Source organism: Nipponia nippon, unplaced genomic scaffold, assembly GCF_047370975.1.
Source record: "Nipponia nippon isolate SJK-2023a ecotype South Korea unplaced genomic scaffold, ASM4737097v1 scaffold_9, whole genome shotgun sequence".
NCBI lineage: Eukaryota > Metazoa > Chordata > Aves > Pelecaniformes > Threskiornithidae > Nipponia > Nipponia nippon.
Genome location: NW_028262413.1, coordinates 36,178,932 through 36,197,643, shown reverse-complemented (window position 1 = coordinate 36,197,643; position 18,712 = coordinate 36,178,932). Strand labels below are relative to the sequence as shown.

At 35.7% G+C, this 18,712-nt stretch overlaps 1 protein-coding gene and 1 long non-coding RNA gene across 5 annotated transcripts in view; one reads left to right on the top strand and one right to left on the bottom strand.

The window, feature by feature from the left end:
* DMXL2 (Dmx like 2) overlaps window positions 1-18,712 on the top strand; it is a 55,169-nt gene that overhangs the window by 15,381 nt on the left and 21,076 nt on the right. For 2 of the 4 annotated variants that reach the window (XM_087744191.1, XM_087744190.1), the window contains exons 8-24: window positions 655-838; window positions 1,813-1,987; window positions 2,787-3,020; window positions 4,137-4,414; window positions 4,587-5,283; window positions 7,090-7,211; window positions 8,265-8,354; window positions 9,214-9,300; window positions 9,734-9,851; window positions 10,596-10,715; window positions 11,193-11,420; window positions 12,186-13,865; window positions 14,165-14,275; window positions 15,050-15,219; window positions 16,562-16,659; window positions 16,822-16,987; window positions 17,927-18,191. In XM_087744191.1, the coding sequence (XP_087600317.1) occupies window positions 655-838; window positions 1,813-1,987; window positions 2,787-3,020; window positions 4,137-4,414; window positions 4,587-5,283; window positions 7,090-7,211; window positions 8,265-8,354; window positions 9,214-9,300; window positions 9,734-9,851; window positions 10,596-10,715; window positions 11,193-11,420; window positions 12,186-13,865; window positions 14,165-14,275; window positions 15,050-15,219; window positions 16,562-16,659; window positions 16,822-16,987; window positions 17,927-18,191 (4,823 nt within the window). The remainder of the gene's footprint in view (window positions 1-654; window positions 839-1,812; window positions 1,988-2,786; window positions 3,021-4,136; window positions 4,415-4,586; window positions 5,284-7,089; window positions 7,212-8,264; window positions 8,355-9,213; window positions 9,301-9,733; window positions 9,852-10,595; window positions 10,716-11,192; window positions 11,421-12,185; window positions 13,866-14,164; window positions 14,276-15,049; window positions 15,220-16,561; window positions 16,660-16,821; window positions 16,988-17,926; window positions 18,192-18,712) is intronic. The other 2 variants (XM_087744194.1, XM_087744193.1) reach the window with 1 other exon arrangement.
* On the bottom strand, window positions 13,716-17,904 carry LOC148050274 (uncharacterized). Its single transcript, XR_015701380.1, has 3 exons — window positions 17,543-17,904; window positions 14,622-14,685; window positions 13,716-13,834 (listed from the first exon to the last, which is right to left on the bottom strand). It is a non-coding gene; the product is annotated as an uncharacterized LOC148050274 (long non-coding RNA).

Genomic DNA, 18,712 nt, shown 5'->3' with positions numbered 1-18,712 from the left:
GTTTTTTAACACTCTGATTAAAGTTTGGCCATGAAGAACACGGTTAGATTTCTCTGCTTATATTTTCAAGAAACAAAACATCAACATCTTCCCATAAGCTTCTGTATTACCCAGTACAATAGTGATAGTCATGTTAACAGGTGAGATTTATTCTAAAATATAGTCTAAACTTCTCAAGTTATGCCATGAAGCGTGGATGTAAGGCTTTGTCTTCACCAAATGGTGCTATGACGTTGGAAATAAAATATTTGTTTAAATGATTACCATTTAGTAAGCTATTTTCTGCACCTTGCTGTATATACTGGTGTTTAATTAGTTGTTCAATTTCACTTTTCATTGTTTAGTAAAATTTATGCATTCTTCGCATAGTGCAGCAAGTCAGATAGTTTAGGAAGTTTCATAACTGCAGTTTTATAATAACTGTTGCATTTATCAAATAATAACCATTCCATGTTTACATGTACTTTTGCCAATAATCTACGGGTTTATCAGCATGCCAAAAATCACTACTGATATAAAACCTTTAGTTAGGGGAGAGACAGAAATTTGGATGAAACAATAATACTAAATACTTGCATACTCCCCTAATTTCTGCTGTGTCCATGTAGCTAACTTAATTACATTGGGTAGTAACCTTGATATGTCTGTCATTAGGGGTTTGGTCTGTAATGTGTTACTCACGTCATGTCTTGATGGCATCTGTCGGCTGTGGGCAGAGACGTTGTTACCAGAAGATACTCTTCTTGGTGAGCAGATCTGTGAAACTAGCACTTCTGCCATTAGCAGCACCATCTCTCAATCTGGAAAGCAAAAGGACAAAATACAGCAAGCGCTAGAGGTACAAGTTAATACTTATTTTGTCAATTTTTTATTTCAAGATTCTTAAAAGTTATAAAGGATGTAGAACTTTAAGAATGTGTATTATCTAGTGAATTATTTTATATCAGGTTTTGAGGTCTAATATTAAACACTGAAGAAGTCAGAGACTTTGCAACTCTGCACGCAAGCTCCGTGTGCTTAAAATTCCATCTACTTTTTCTATAGCTAACTAATAATGATGGGAAGAGACAATGTTTAATATGGAATAGTAAGTGATGGTTTCATTCTGATTGGGTCTGAAAGTCTGTAATTATAAAAACAGTAAAAGCAGTAAATAAACTCTCTTAATTTTTAGTTATCCGATTTGATAATTGCATTTCCAAAAGGTGGTATTACGGGGCTCTAAATTTCAGTGGCAGTCATATGAAGTCTATTAAGTTTACAGTAAGAGAAAACCTATCAATATAAAAACAAGAAAACAAAAAAAACCACCCAACCATCCCACCACTCATTTGTAGACTATTACAATAAGACCAAGTTTTTACTTCTTACATATCATGACCATCAACGAATAGGGAGAGTGGAACTAAGTATGCTTTGGGCTGTTGAATCAGTTGTGCTCTCCGCATGCTCTCAGCAATTTTCAGTTACACAAAAGTAATTCATTATAAAATTATATTGCAAAGGTTACTGCTTTTAGAATGTTGTCATCTTGTTTATGAATGTTACACAATATAGTGTGCAGTTTTCTGCTGCCGTTGGACCAGATAGTAAAGGAACTTTCAGAAGACTGTTGGAAGACCTTTGCCTTTGGCCAGAACTGATGTGCATAAGTGTTACTAATCTCTGAAATCTACTTAAAATAATCCTTTTGAAATTAGTCTTTGCTTCTTAGGTAGAAGGAAGTTAAGAAGCTTTAGGCTTTATATAAGTATGAATTTTTACCTTACAGTTTTTTAGTATTTCTTAATTTATTTTTTGTAACTATACCAGACAATTCACCATTTGAAAAATATGAGAAAAGGACAAAGGAGATCTTCAGTTCTTGTTACCCACACAGATGTACTGCCAGATCAACAGGGTACTCATGAAGTTCAGCGTCACATTTCGCATCATGCAAATGCACTTGGTCACTTCCATATAGCAGCAAGCATCAACCCTAATACAGGTGAAATATAACCATTTCTTAAACTGTAATAATATATTTGCACAAAATGAAAAAAATAAATAGAGGGGACTGAGATGCACATTCTTTGCTTTGCCTAATTGAATACAGGGAATTTGTAGGAAGACTGTTATTTCACAAGTCTGTTACTTGGCATAGAGTTTTGTAAGACAAATGAGGCTGAATTTATTCTGAATACCTTCAGCACTTTTAAAGGCCAATTAAATTCATCTTTGCACATCAGAGAGCAAAAGAAACCTAAATTTCAAGTCTGCCTGGCATTTGATTGTTGGGTTTTGGGAGGCAATGGTGTATGTTGAATAGAGTATTTGCATCCTACAGAATATACAGTGAATGAAAAAAAGCTGTACCAGATTTTTTGGCAGGAAACCAGCTGCTTTTTATAGAATAATGCAGAATATTTTAAACAAGGAAAAGATTAAAGAGCAATCATGTGCCGTACCTAAAATCTGTACATGAAATGACAACACTGCAACATATGAAACTGAGCAATTAAACTGTTGAGTATCATTTACCATTCACATAAGAATCAATTTTAATGCAAATTTATTGATGTTAAAATACCTTTACGTTTTTTTTATTACAATTGCATGTAGAAACTTGATGTACATCTTACCTTTTTCAATCTTATAGGAACAAGTTACCGTTCTGCCTAAAATAAGTTAAATGTCTTAATTAAGACATCTGTGTATATGTGTCTGTGTGTATAAATATATATATATATATGTAAAGATGAGCAGTTTAATATATAGCTTTTTTATTTGTTTAAAAATGTCCACAGATATTCCATCAGTCTTGGCTGGAACGGCTTTTAATATAGATGAAGGAAACGGAGGCTTCGTTGTTCACTGGTTGAATAATAAAGAATTTCATTTTACATCCTCTATTGAAGTATTTATGCAGCATCTAAGAAAAATTTCTGAACAACAACTAGAACAAGATTTTGATGTTGAGCTTGAAGAGGAAGAAGAAATGGAAGAAAAAGAGAGAGGTTTACATATGAAATTAGATCATGGTTAGTAATACTGAGATATGTAGCACAAGAATTATTTTGAAGCACATTAATACAATAATTAATGCAATTATTTAGCACAAGAATTATAAGTGCTAACATTTTATCACTAATCTAAAATAAATAGACATTTACAGCTGAAATTTTGGTGGCTGTAATTGTAGGCATGAAAAATTCAATTCTATACTCTGTTGGAAAGCAAGAGTGGTATACACAGTGAAAAAGAAAGGTAGCTTTTGACTTTCATTTCCATTTTGGATATATTCCACTGAGTTATGGAATTATCACTAAGATGTGCTCTCTATTTACCTTACAATCTGGTTGTCAGTAATGACATACCAGTTTATGGCAAGCTTTAAGTAGGGTTGGACATAGCTCCATTTTAATGCAACTGCACTGTTTCCAGAACTGGTAAGATTTACATCTTAAACCTTAGGTCACCCGATGATCCCAACTGTAGCTGTTCACAAAGGAACAGAGAGACGTATTTTGAAATTAATGATGGAAAACATATCCTACCAGAAATACTCTGCATTGCTGTGGGAGGGTCACTTGGCCAGTAAGAATGTGTAGAAATAAAAATCTGTCTATAGAAACCAGTAAGACCAATTAGTGACAGTAAATTGATGATACATTGTGTCATTTATAATGCTTAGGTTCTTAACTACTGCATTGGTAATCTAGATTTTAAGCGTGTGATAATTCTTACTGAACATGCAATCCATACTACTTCATCAATGATCACATACCATATGTTTCATGATTACCTTCTAAATACAAAAAAACTCCACATTAATTTGGAATTAGCATTCATTTAAAATGTGTGGGTTTATATAGTTGGCCAGAATAACCTTAGGCAGTGCATTACTCTAAGTATCTGGATTTTTACGGTTATATTTATTATTACTGGTATTGCATAGTTAGAAGCAATAGTCAAAGGCCAGAGCCTCATATTTTTGTACAGACAGACCAAAGAAAGATGTTTCTACCCTCAATGTGCATGAATGTTCTTATCAGATAGTACTATTAGCAGATTTAAAAATATTGTGTTGTTTTGAATAGAAGCTGATAGGGAGATCTTTGCAATGGATCAAATGGCACATTTCTTTTCTGTTGCAGACTTGTCCATAGATAGAGAATCAGAGACAGGGACTGGTACAGGCTCTTCAGAACACGAAGATGGAGAAAGAGAGGGAAGCCCCAAAACATCTCTCCTAGCAGGCCCACGCATGCCTCTTCCAACAGTTTTGCTAGATCGGAAAATTGAATTGCTCCTAACTGAATGGAACAGAAATCCAGATATGCTTTTTACTATCCATCCTATTGATGGTACCTTTTTGGTGTGGCATGTGAAATATTTAGATGAATACACACCAGGCATCTTTCGACAAGTTCAGGTATTGTATATTTGAAGTTGTTTTATTATTTATGATCTTAATCAACAATCATTGTGTCCTTATATCTGAGCATCAGTATGAATTTAAAGTACTTCCTGTGAAACAGCTAATATTTATTCAGACTTAAGCTGGGTTGTTATATTCTAATTTTTTACTTTTTTTTTTTTTTCAGGTTTCATTTTCTTCTAGGATTCCTGTTGCATTTCCATCAGGAGATGCCAGTTCCCTTAGCAAAAATATTATGATGTATGCTTGCCCTGTCTTTGTAAAAGATAACAGTAATGCTGTACATCAGAAGACAATGGACTTTCCAGATAAGACTCTAGCAAATAAAGGACCAAGCTTTGCCCAGGACAGTGCAAATGTGAATATAATTTCTCCGATAGTAATGATGATTTCCAAACATATAGATGGCTCTCTAAATCAGTGGGCAGTTACTTTTGCTGATAAATCAGCTTTCACTACTGTGCTAACTGTATCGCATAAATTTAGGTACTGCGGTCACCGTTTTCATCTCAATGATCTAGCTTGCCATTCTGTTTTACCATTACTGCTAACATCTTCTCATCATAATGCTCTGTTAACTCCTGAATCAGACAGTTCGTGGGACTCTGACAGGGTAAACAGAATAATGGATCCTATTAAACATGTGAAAGGTTCTTCTAGGCAGCAACTTAAAAATGCGGCAACCCGTACATTCCATGACCCAAATGCAATCTATAGTGAGCTGATTCTGTGGCGTGTAGACCCTATAGGACCTTTATCATACACTGGAGGAGTATCTGAATTGGCTCGAATTAACTCCCTTCATACCTCCGCTTTCTCTAATGTAGCCTGGCTTCCAACACTTATTCCCAGCTATTGCCTTGGTGAGTATACTAGCATGTTTCCATATAGTGTTAACACTGTAAGTCATAGAATGAATTTGTTAAAATATGTTACTATTGTATTTGGAGTACATTTATATTAATTTTCTAGCAATTGCCTTTTATTACGCAAATTAAGCATTTTTATTTCTTTCAAGGCTAAGCTACGTCAAAACATTACATCTGGTCTGTGTGTGTCTGTAGTTACTGTGGATCAGCTGACATTCAGTAACTTCTTTGTGTGAGTAAGCTATCATCACTCTCACAAAGAACAAGACAATCCCTTTCCTCAGTGCTTTAGGCATCTTCACTGAGTGTTCTCTGCATTGACATGGTATTAATAATGCAGATGTTCTGATGACTTAGGCATCTGGGTTGATGGCCACATACAGCTGCAGGAGGCAGTGGGTTGAACAGAACTAGTATTTGGACCACTTGAACATCTGAATTATTGGGAAAGATTTTCAGCCAAAATTTACAGTATCAAAATCGTTTAACATGCTGGCTAAGAACTCTGCTTAGAAGATCCTGAAACAATACCAAAATTCTTCAGGCTATGAGTGGTTTACAAAAGCCCAGTTAGAACACAGAGTATTTTTAAAGAAATAGACTACATTAACTTTACAGAACTGCAAAAAATACTTTTCAGAGGTCAGGCAATACAACTTCTGATGTGTAATGCCCTAGGACAATTCTTCAGTTTTTGTATTTAATTTTAGGGCTTTCTATTGCAGTTGGGAAAATCGTCTCTACAAATGTTACTCTATTCAGCAACTCAGATACTTATTTTTGAATTATCATAAAGATGCTATTGTAGTAGTTGTCATCTTTGTATTCAGTACTAAAAATGTCATTTGTGCTGTGGATGTAACATTAAATTTTATACTAATAATGCCAGGTTATTTTATTATGCTAATAATAAAATCATTGCTGACCTTTGCAATGATTAAATGGGTGTCAAAGATGTTGTACAACCTCAAAAATCCTAAATATGCTTAATAAATGCATAACATAACTTTGATTTAAAATAAAATAAATCCATTTGCTCTGCTCACGTAGTAACATTCTGTGCTGTTTGAATCCCACAGTCTTTTAAACACAAATAACTAGCTGCTTCCCTCTTATAAGAAGGAAAACATGTATCAGCATAGAAAACCTTGTGTCGAGCCTGTTCTCTATACTGTAGAGAAGAAAAAAAGACACTTTAATACAGTTTTTCATATAGTATTCACTACTGCAGATATATTTCTCCCTCCACTTTTATATCTGCACTTTTAACTGGAGGGTATAAAGGAATATTCATAGAGGTTAATTTTATCCAAAGAGCCTAGAGACAGTAAACAAGGAAAAAAAGCTATAGCTAATATAGCTTTTCTGAACAATTTACCTTAGACTCCTACTCTAAACCATCTCTGACAACCTAGCGAAGCTAGAGTTAGCCCTTCTGAGCACCCCCTTAGAGGTGACAGTAAAGAGAACGTGACCATTTTAAGGAACGGCAGCGTTCCCTTAGGTGTACTACATACTGGTTTTTGCATGTGTGAACAATATTTGTAAACATATGTGAATTCTGCTTAGATTATTCAAATTTTATGAGGAGTTTGTTACATAAATGAGCAGAAAGGGAGTTATTTCAAAGTTCAAATCATGACGTTTTAATGCACACATTTGCTTAGGTTTTTTGTTTCAGTACTTTATGAAAACTATGTTAGAAACATATTCAGATATTGTGAAGTGGATTGTAAACCTGATGCCATTTGACTGCCATTTTTTTCTTTAACTATGAATTTTTTTTTTGTTTTCTATTAGGTACATACTGCAACTCTGCTAGTGCTTGCTTTGTTGCATCTGATGGCAAAAACCTGAGACTCTATCAAGCCGTTGTAGATGCACGAAAACTTCTAGATGAATTATCTGACCCTGAATCTTCTGTAAGTTTTATGTAGCAATGGTTTGAAAGTATTAAAATAAAAGTAATTGAGGTAACTTTTTCTCCCCTTTCCAGTGGTTTGTGTTCACTTAGTTCTGTATAATTTTTATGCCATTCCATGTATAGGATCTTATGCATTATACCTTGCATAATTACACGTTTTGCAGCTGTCTGTAAACATTAGCAGACAGAAATGCAGCTATTACTACTAAAAGTGGCTCAACTGAAACAAAATTTCCCTGACAAGTTTGCTCACCTGTAGCAGGTGGGGAAAGGAACAATAGGATTTCTTTCTTTGTCCTCTCAAAAGAGGGGAGTCGAGCAAGTGGGAAGGTGAAGACAGAAGAGCAAGACTTAGGTGTATCCACCTAAGTTATATCTATATATGGGCAGAGTGGTGGGATAGGAGGGAATCGGCAGGTTATTTCTAAGGGTAATATTATTTCTTATTTTTTCTGTAATAAGCAAATTTTTCATCCTTTTTTATCTTTTCATTTCTGTGACTTTAAGCAAAGTAAAGCCTGACCTTGCACTGTTATTGTATAAAGAAGCACATCTTTCCTTTTTTTCCATCGTTCTGTTATTTTATAAGCTATCCTGCAAGACAGAGCCTGTCAATATTCGGATCAGCCTGAGGAGTCTGTTCTAGGAGCAATGGTTGTGAACATTCCAGCAAAAATCAATAGAGCCTTCAGTGATTCATTTTTTTACATGTTGTGACAAAACCTGAAGCTTTAAACAAAAGTGAAGGAGTATATTTGAGTTTCTCATGGCACAGGCATTACGTTATGTTAAGAAAAGATAAATCTCTAAATAAACAAAATTTAGTTTATATAAAAATTGGTGTGCTACCTCCATGAATAGCTGCAAACTCACAACAGTGCAAATGTCTCGATAAACGCATTATTCGTAAGTGCCAAAATGACAACAGGAAGAAGTCTGTTACAGTCTATGCCAACAAGGAAAATTGTTGATCAGTTTATTGTAAATGAATGCAATTTCCTTCTGTCTGAAGGAAAAAAATACTAACTCTTCTCATTTTGCACTGTTTCAGAAACTTATTGGGGAAGTGTTTAACATCGTGAGCCAACAATCTACTGCTCGACCAGGATGCATTATTGAACTCGATGCAATAACAAACAAAGTAAATAAATGGTTAAATCTTTAAGGGCATCACATAAAGGTGTTTAATAGTTTTGTCTGTTAATTAACCTAATCTGTTGAAAACAGGTAAAACAGATGACATTTCTCTATGGTGATTATGACTGCCTTGAATTTATGTGACTGTTGAGATACCTTGAACATTTTGGTCAGACAACTTTATTTTAGCTGCTAGGAGCTCAAAGCCCATTGTAACAATATTTTTCTAAGCATAAATCTTGATGAAAACAAAATTTTAACTAAAGACTGGTTTATGAACCGTCATAATTTAAAGGAAAAAAAAATAACAATCCCCGCCAAACCCAAACAAACAAAAAGATGAACAACATTTAAAAAACCCCAAACCTAAAAACTAGACCTAACTATTCCAAAATGGAGGAATCATAGCCATGTATGACTTCAATTTTTTTGTCTGTCTTGTAAGACAAATTTTTGTCCATTAACTAATACAGCTATATGTTTCAAACAATGAGGAGGTAGTATTATTACACCTTGTTCTTACTCTTAGTTATTATCATCGTACATGTTCCAGTGCTGGTTTCTGTTAGGAAGCAGCCTGTGAAAACAGTGTGTTTTACCATTTTTTAATTAGACATCTAGATGTTTTTGACATATATAAAGAAGTATTTCTCTATTAGTCAATAAATTTCCATGTCTTTTAAGTATTAATCTCATAGGATCTCCAATTTTAAGTTCAGATTTACAAAATATTTTTCTAGAATTTTTATAGATGAGTACAGGGAATACTCTTTTTCCATGTTTCTCTGGAAAAAGAGGGTGTTTTGCAATGTGAAAACTTTGCCATGACTGTCTTTGGGGGACATATTTTCCCTTGCCTGCAGGAAAGGATTCCACTGCCAGCAGCCTCCTTGGTAGAGGTGGACATACTGCAAAGAAATCTGTTGCTGTCAGGAAGGACAGCTGTTGAGGTATCAGAGAAGGAAAACCTGCAATTCGTTGCCTTTTTTAGATTTCCCAAGCAATTCACTGCAGACATGTCTTCCCACTGAAGAGGGATAAAAGTCTAAGAGTTTTTGCCACTGTCATTTATTCAACACCTAAAGAAATGAAAACCAATCAGGTTTCATCTGTCAATAACTGTGGCAAAAATGTTATTACAGAATTTGTCTAGCATGGTAGTTCTCAGTGAAATTATCTGAATGTACAAACAGTAGGTTCTAGAATATGCTGTTCTTAATATAAGAGGAAAATGTTTATCCTTTGTAATTCATTAAAATAATTTTCAACATTATAAAAGAAAGTGATCCTCATCAATAGCTAGATTGCACCAAAGCAATAATTGCATTAGTACAAAATGTCGCTATACTATTCTGGAAGCATAACTGTTGCTTAATGTTTCAGTGTGGCTCAAACACACAATTGCTTCATGTCTTTCAAGAAGACTTCATTTTGGGATACAAACCACATAAGGAAGATGTGGAAGGGAAGGAAACAGAGATCTTTTTCCAGCCATCACAAGGTATAGCATAAAAACAACTAATAGGAATGAAATAGGTACCAAAAATGTTCTTGAAGAATACTGAAATCTAGCCAGCATATGCTAGTTTCCTTTTTAATGAGAATCTGTAGAATTCAGTAAAATGGCTGTTTCATGTTGCTCATGTGAATTGTTGTTTACATGGTACCGGTATTAAACAAAGGCATTCTAATTTGCTTAGAGTGAAACATTTTAGCTTCTATGACAAATTTCATTTTTCAAGATGCTGTATGTTATATATAAAAATGTGTACAAAATAGAACAGAAGTGTATTTTCTGCATCAATATGTAGTTCCAGGTGATAAGGTGAATATATCTGACTTCCAGGTTAATACAATAGAAAGTAACTGGGGAATTTGGTAGTAGACTTAAAACTTTAAAAGAAAAAGGAAGTAAGCAGGCAGGTGGAAAAGAGTCTTTACAATCTAGCAAAATAGTTCAAACTGACTGGGAAGGCAAATGTATCTAATAAATTAGATTTGCCACTAACACTGGGATTGTCTGTCAGTCAGTCTGTCTATCTTCATAATTCTTCTGTAGCCATGAGCAAACAAAGTGTCGATTAAAAATGTTATTAATGGTACTGTTTGAATATTTTGTTTTATAATCAATTTCTTTCAAAGAGGAAAACAGTTTTTTTCTAGTATCAATAATTTTTAGTCTTCTCTGAAAATTATTTATGTTGAACATAAACTTCATGATAATGATAATATGTTTAAATTACAGGGTATCGTCCACCACCTTTCTCAGAAAAGTTCTACCTAGTCGTAATTGAAAAAGATAGTAATGGCTGCTCTGTTCTTCAGATGTGGCATCTTCATCTCAAATCTGTGCAAGCCTGTTTAGGTGAGTGAGTGACTGTAATTTTCTTAGAGACAGACATTTCTTTCATATTATTTAAAATAAAGCTTAAAGCTTGGTGGTTTATTTTAAAACAAATTGTGTCACCTTTGTCAAGCAGAAGCCTCAAAGTCAGGAATCTTTGGAATAATTTATCAATGCAATAGAAGCGGTAAGACTCCTTACAAACATTGATTGCATTCTATACCAACAGCAATATAAAAATTTGTTGATAGGGTGAGTAATGTACTTAAGCACTGGATTCTTTATTTTAAACGATCAGTATTTCAGAATGTTATGGGTATCTTAAAACGAACAGTCACAGCATGCGATAAAACTAATGCAGCCTGCACACGTCATAAATTATTTTCTATATAACTTAAGGACTGCTAAAAAAAAAGTAAATCTGTGTAGAGGATATTCATGCCTTGCCTTACTTATAAACGATTTTTTTAACACTGTTGGCAATTTTTTTTTATATAGCAAAACCAACTGAAGCTACTTCATCAGAGAATAAGCTTAGTGTACCTGAGCAAAAGACCGTGGATTCTTCTCCAGATATATCACCTGGCATAAGTCCCATTCCACGATCTTCATCAATTGCTAATCTTCAGACTGCTAGTAAACTCATTCTGAGCTCCAGACTTGTGTATAGCCAACCTCTGGATCTTCCTGTTGGTGTAGAAGTAATAAGAGCAACTCCTTCAGCAGGTAAATTTAACGGGTTTTGGTTTTTTTTTTTTCTATGCAGTTGGTCCACTAATTTACCTCCTGGTTTATAGGATTGTAGATAGATATCCTCAGATAGATACATAGATCTCCTCAGTCTGTCACATTCTGATTTACTGATACAGGGAACACAGGACTAAAAAGGCCCTCTCAAATTATTGTGACCTTGTCATGTTAACTGTTCATAAATCTATCAAGTCCCCACAGGAAAGCTGTTCCTGAAACTTACTGCTCTAGTAGTTGGAAACTTAACTTCTAGTCTTAATTTATTAATGAACAATTTATACTTGCCTGTTCATCTGCCAGCATTAATGTGTTGGGTATATAGTGGGTTTTTTACGTGATGCACTTACCTCTTCTGTGCCTCTCCTCCCTTTTTTTTTTTTTTTCTCCTCCTTCCCTCTTAGGCTCATTTTGGTAGGCTACATGAACCTAATCTTAACTTCCTTAATCTCATCTGATTAAGGCTTTGTTTTCCTCTCATTATTCTAACAACCCTTCTCTGAATTACTTCAGTTCCAGCTTATTTTCTTTGAATAGTGACCGGAACTGCAGATGATTAGTAACATTCGAGCTGCAAGACTGTGACCAGTCTTAATACATTTGCCCTTACCCAACTCCGAATTAGAAAAATAATACCAGGTTGTAAAGTTCTTTATCAGTAGTTAGACAGTGTTGTGTCTGCCTTATTCATATAGGCATTCTACTTTATATTACTAAAAGTAAATACGTTTGTTCTAACTTCAGGTCACCTGAGTTCTTCATCAATATACCCAGTCTGCCTTGCACCTTATTTGATAGTAACATCATGTTCAGACAACAGAGTGCGGTTCTGGAGATGTACTGTAGAGACAGACCTAAACAGCAAAAATGAAGAAAGGGAAACATATCATTGGAGAAAATGGCCTTTAATGAACGATGAAGGAGAAGACAACAGCAGTACAGTGAGCATAGTAGGAAGGCCAGTTGCCGTTAGCTGTTCTTACACAGGACGTCTTGCAGTAGCATACAAACAACCCATACAGCATAATGGTTTTGTTTCCAAAGAATTTTCCATGCATGTTTGTATACTTGAGTGTGAGTCTACAGGAGGATCAGAATGGGTTTTGGAACAGACAATTCATCTGGATGATTTAGTTAAGGTTGGAAGTGTACTTGATTCAAGGGTCAGTGTAGATAGTAATTTATTTGTTTACAGTAAATCAGATGCTTTTTTGAATAAAGACAAATACCTGGTGCCCAGTATCAAGCATTTGGTGCATTTGGACTGGGTATCAAAAGAAGATGGCTCACATATATTGACGGTTGGAGTTGGCGCCAACATCTTCATGTATGGAAGACTTTCGGGAATTGTAACAGATCAAACTAGCAGCAAAGAGGGAGTAGCTGTCATTACTTTACCACTAGGTGGTAGCATAAAACAAGGTATAAAATCAAAGTGGGTGTTGCTTAGATCAATTGATCTGGTATCATCTGTAGATGGCACTCCTTCACTGCCTGTTTCTCTGTCCTGGGTGAGAGATGGTATCCTGGTAGTGGGAATGGACTGTGAAATGCATGTTTATGCCCAGTGGAAACACGCTATCAAGTTTGGTGATGGAGAAAGTGATGTTTTTACTACTGAAGACTCAACAACACAAGATCCGCTCAAAACAAGCTTGATAGCGAAGAAGACCAGTGTAATTGATGGGGCAGGTATCGTGGATGATGTTTTTGGCACTCCAACTGTAATTCAGGATGGTGGCCTTTTTGAAGCTGCTCATGTTCTTTCACCTACTCTACCCCAGTACCATCCAACCCAGTTATTAGAACTTATGGATCTGGGTAAAGTTCGCCGAGCCAAAGCCATTCTATCACATTTAGTTAAATGTATTGCAGGAGAAGTTGCAATAGTTAAAGACACAGAAGCCGGGGAAGGAACTGGTCCTAAACGTCATCTTTCTCGCACCATAAGCGTAAGTGGTAGTACTGCAAAGGATACCATCACAGCTGGAAAAGATGGTACTCGAGACTACACAGAGATAGACTCAATTCCCCCACTGCCGCTGTATGCGCTGCTTGCTGCAGATCAAGATACCACTTATGTTTCTGAAGAAACTTCTAAAATACCTCAGGGCTCTGAAGACCATGCTAAGAGAAAAACAGAGGATCAGTACTCGGATCTATTCCAGATTCAGCCTGTTACAACTGAAGACTTCATTGATTTCGAGCCTGAAAAGAGAGAGAGTAAATCCAAAGTTATTAATCTGTCACAGTATGGTCCGACTTACTTTGGCCGAGAACATGCTAGTGTCCTTTCAAGTCACCTGATGCACTCAAGTCTGCCAGGCCTCACTCGACTAGAGCAGATGTTCCTTGTAGCTTTGGCAGACACAGTGGCCACGACAAGCACCGAACTAGATGAGAACAGAGATAAGAATTACTCAGGTTAGTAACTAACATATTATTGAATTAACATTCTTGTTCTTCTCAGCAAAGGTAAACTTAGTTCTTGGGTATTTTGGGATAACAAAGCTGAAAGCTAGCATCAGTTATTCAGATTAGAGTAAGAAAGAAAAATACTTAAATATAAATCTCTACTTATGTTTCATACATAATAAATAACGTAGTTCAGGTTCTCAGCAAGTTTAGAAACATACATTCCTCACACACTGCATATGGTAAGTTGTATATATGCCTCTTGTAGTCACCTGCATGTTCAAAAGTCAGTATTTTATATTTCACAGGAAGAGATACCTTAGATGAATGTGGGTTACGATATCTGTTGGCTATGCGCTTGCACACCTGCCTTCTGACATCACTCCCACCTCTGTATCGAGTTCAGCTGCTTCACCAAGGTAATTCTTAGAACAAAGTATTGCTTTCATTTGATCTACTTGAGCTGACAGGGTCTGGTTATGTTTGATTTATAATATTACGATATTTCTATTACCTGCATATTCATTTTAGATTATATTGACTCCATTAAGGCCCTTATCTTGCAAAGGCTTAGTATAGGCTTCCCTACATGCACTGTGAATAGCAAAAAAGATACAGCTCTAGAACAGAAGAAAGAGTCTGCCCCATTCAGTTTGAGGCATGAGTAAGTTCCCCAACCAGGTAAAATATAGATTGTAAATATATTTAATTGTTTCTGCTGGAGGAATGAAGATACTGCCTTACATGAGCATGGCTTTATCTTACCTTAAAGATTATTTTATTGTTTTCATCACAGAAGGTTTTTTTCCTTGCTCAATCTGAGTAAATGCTGTTGTGAAATACAGGAAAGAAAAGCAGTTACCACCTAAACAGCAGACAGAAATGTTTCTGGCCCAGAATGGGTCTGCATCTGTGGTAACACAATGTTTTTCCTTGAATCTTTCACCATATAACTTTAGTACATATATGAATGGGGTACTGGAAAAATGATGGAAGGAGAGGACGTCCCTAGTGAGCAAAAAGATATTTTCGGCTGTTCCTTTAGCAGCTCTACTTCCTGTTGAGGGAAACAGTCTCTCTCAGATCTGCCTAACTCTTGGGTTGGAGATCCCACTTTGCATCTCTGACATATTCCATTTGCTTATTTACAAGTCTTAACCTTCTGAACTTTACTATCTTACGTTATTGTTTAGGCCTGTCTACTTGCCATTTTGCATGGGCTTTTCATTCTGAGGCTGAGGAGGAGTTGATCAATATGATTCCTGCTATCCAGAAGGGAGACCCACAGTGGTCTGAATTAAGAGCTATGGGTATTGGTTGGTGGGTCAGGAATATCAACACACTCCGAAGGTGCATGGAGAAGGTACTTTTTATTGCTTGCAAATTATAGTTACATGCTGTTAGGTATGCCTTAACAGATGCGCACGGTGACTTGTATATAGCAGATTCCTTTGTACTTCAGCCCAGCCAAGAGACAGCGTAACTATTTTCTGTGCCAACTGATGTTGGCAGTCCTGGCTTACAAATTTCATTATTCAGTAATAAGATGTAATACAGTTGATCTAGGGAAAAGCCATTTCTGAAGCACTTAATTTCTCCCACACACATATTTTATAGTATGTTAAAGATCATATTAAGTACTCTATTTTAAGAATAATCTTGTTTTCAGATACATGAGACAGTAGATATCTGTAGATTAAACAGGGAATTATGCTTTGAGTTCAGCAGTGGGTTTTATTTAAGAAATAAATAGATCTAAAAATATTAGTTAATAAAAACTATATAAAGGGTCTTTTTGCAAATTTTGTATTTTTTTTATAACGGAGTACTATAGAACATAAAAGATCTGAACTGCAAATAAATGCAGGTTTTACTCTTCTGAAGAGGCACAAAATTACTGTTTTATAGAAATACGCACCTATATTTTATGTAAAACCAAAATAACACTAAATCTCATTTGCATGCAGAGTTTTCTTATGGGAGGTCTAATAATGGGTAAAATGCAATATGTTTTTGAGATAATATCTAAAACTGTTTCCCATGGCTACCAATGAGATTTTAATCCTTGCTTTAGTAAGAGTTTCAGCTTTCTTGTAACTTGAAGTTGGATGGATTTGAATAATCACTAGCTTTTGCTTTGAATTACAACAAATAATGCAATCTCTGAAATGTCTGTAGAACAGACGGACTTACTAGTTTACTAAATTTCCAAGTCATCTGTTGTAAAAATACATTTTAAAAATTTACAGGATACTCAAAGAATCCAGGAGTAAAACTTAATTAGCCTAGTACTCCAAATCAAATGCAATTACATCTCTGAATCCTATACAAAAACCAAACAGTGTTCATGAAAGAAATACTTGTATTAGCTTAAGTATATGTAAATAATGATTTGTGAGAGGAATTTCACCTAATAGTATGAGTAACTGTACCACTTCTAAGAAAAGATTTTTATTTGCGGATTTGTAATGTCCCACTGTGATTGAGAGGGGTTAATATCTGCAGTAGTGCTGTTTTTCTAACTCTTAAGAACATTTACAGTGTAATGAGAGCTGTCACATATGAATAAAACATTCTGACAGAAATTACTGTTAGTTTGTAGAAATAATACAGTCACTTAGACCATCCTCCCTGACAGAGAATGTTATTTAGCTAAAAGCAGCCTTTATATTTTCAGTAATCATAGTAGGTTTTGTTTACTACAGGTTGCAAAAGCTTCATTCCAGAGGAACAATGATGCCTTAGATGCTGCACTTTTTTATCTTGCTATGAAGAAAAAGGCAGTGGTTTGGGGTCTGTTTAGGTGAGTTCTGCTAACTGTAAGTTCGATTAAATCTTAATTGAACGAGGAATGCAAAGCAGAACTTGTTGAAAATTAGAGTTTAATTTAAAGTGATATTGTTCCAGTGATTGTATGCTACGGTTATATAATAAGTAGTTGTCTACATTGCATTTCTTTATGCAGGTCCCAGCATGATGAAAAGATGACTGCCTTTTTCAGCCACAACTTCAGTGAAGATAGATGGCGCAAAGCTGCTTTAAAAAATGCTTTTGCTTTGTTGGGAAAGCAACGCTTTGAACAATCAGCTGCATTTTTCTTGCTAGCAGGTTCACTGAAAGATGCTATAGAGGTATCCACTTTTGAGAAATTAAGTTTCAGTTTTTAATTTGACCTATGTAACTGCATCCTTACAAGCGGTTCTCTGCTGATGTTTTCACAAATTGTGGCAGCCCAAATGGTATGGTATGTCCACACGTGACCCCCTTGTGTCCTGCAGACATACCATTTACCTCTACACCACTGTGAAAAGCAGCTTGGAAGCTGATCTGAAGGCCAAAATAATTGTTCAGATACATCAGTCCTCAGTGGAAGCACTCTTGGGAATACCAGTCATGACCCTTCTGGCAAAATTCTCTGTTTGATCAGCCCAGTTAAGTTGTAGCACTCTCATCAGCCTCCAGCTATTCTGCATGACCTATTGTTACAACATTAAGTAGAAAAAGAAGTCAGAGTTCTCTTCTGAAGCAGGCCTAGCCCTTTTTAGCGGAGCTGTGATGTTGCCTGCCACAAGGGAGGTGAGAGCCGTAAGCAGGATCGTAACCTAAGGAGTACCTCTCAGGAGAGAATGAGAATTAGAGAGCCTTTAGTTATCCTGCCTATTTACATGCATTATGTTTGTCTTTACCTGAGAACGTAAAGAATTTTCCTCAGAGATGCAATTCTGCAGATGAGACAGTGTGAAGAATATCTTACCAGTGATGTACTGACATTAAACAGATAAACATCTTTACTTCTGCCATGTTAATTTTTGACATGTGATGTACTGCTACACATATCATAATTCCTGAAATAGAAGAAAGTACACCTCTTTCCAAACATGGAAGAAAATATGTTACTTAGATATATATCACCACATTTTTGAGCCAAAGATGAATATATACGTTAAAGAACAGATATGATGAGAAAAAAATTATCTGTTCTGTAAACATATATTGCTATTCACTTCATTGTTATTTTAAAGAACTACCTTTCCCTCATAAAGCAACCTTTTCCCCACTTCTTATTGTAGGTGTGTCTTGAGAAAATGGAAGACATCCAGTTGGCTATGGTTATCGCTCGTTTATATGAATCAGAGTTTGAAACCTCTGTCACATACACCTCCATTCTTTATGAAAAGATTTTGGGTTGCCATAAGGATGGAGCTGGGTTCAGCTGTACTAAATTGCATTCTGATCCATTTCTGAGAAGCATTGCATACTGGATAATGAAAGATTACACTAGAGCACTGGACACGTTATTGGAACAAACACCTAAAGATGATGATGAAAACCCAGGTAAGGGAAAAACATTAGCCTGATGGGACAAACTTATTAAGACAAAGCAGAGAAGGAGAAATACTTTCTGTGTACGCCTGCAGTCCCTTCTGCTGAGATGCCATTATGCTGAAATTATTAATTGGCTTATGTAATGGCCTACTCAATTTCTACTTCTTAAAAAAAACCCAAAAAAACAACAAAAAAAAAAACACAGCACTTTTTCCCAATTTCTTCCAAGGACTTGTCTCCAACACCTTAATACCAAACTTAGTTCTGCTGTCAGATAAGCTCAGGAGGGCCACCTTTGTTTGGTACTTCCCTACACTATCTCTCTACTACTGAGTGCTGGCTAGTCTTTATTCCAATGGACTTAAATTCTCATTCTTGCTCCTAGGAATTAGCAGTGTTCTAGCAGGATTTCCTGCCCTGTCTCTTCTGAGATTAATGTTAAGTGACCGATGGCTACATAGGTTTCTGTGGCATATTCCCTCCTTTGGTGAAATCTCTACCTGGCTGATCAGGTTTTTTTAGGCTTAGCT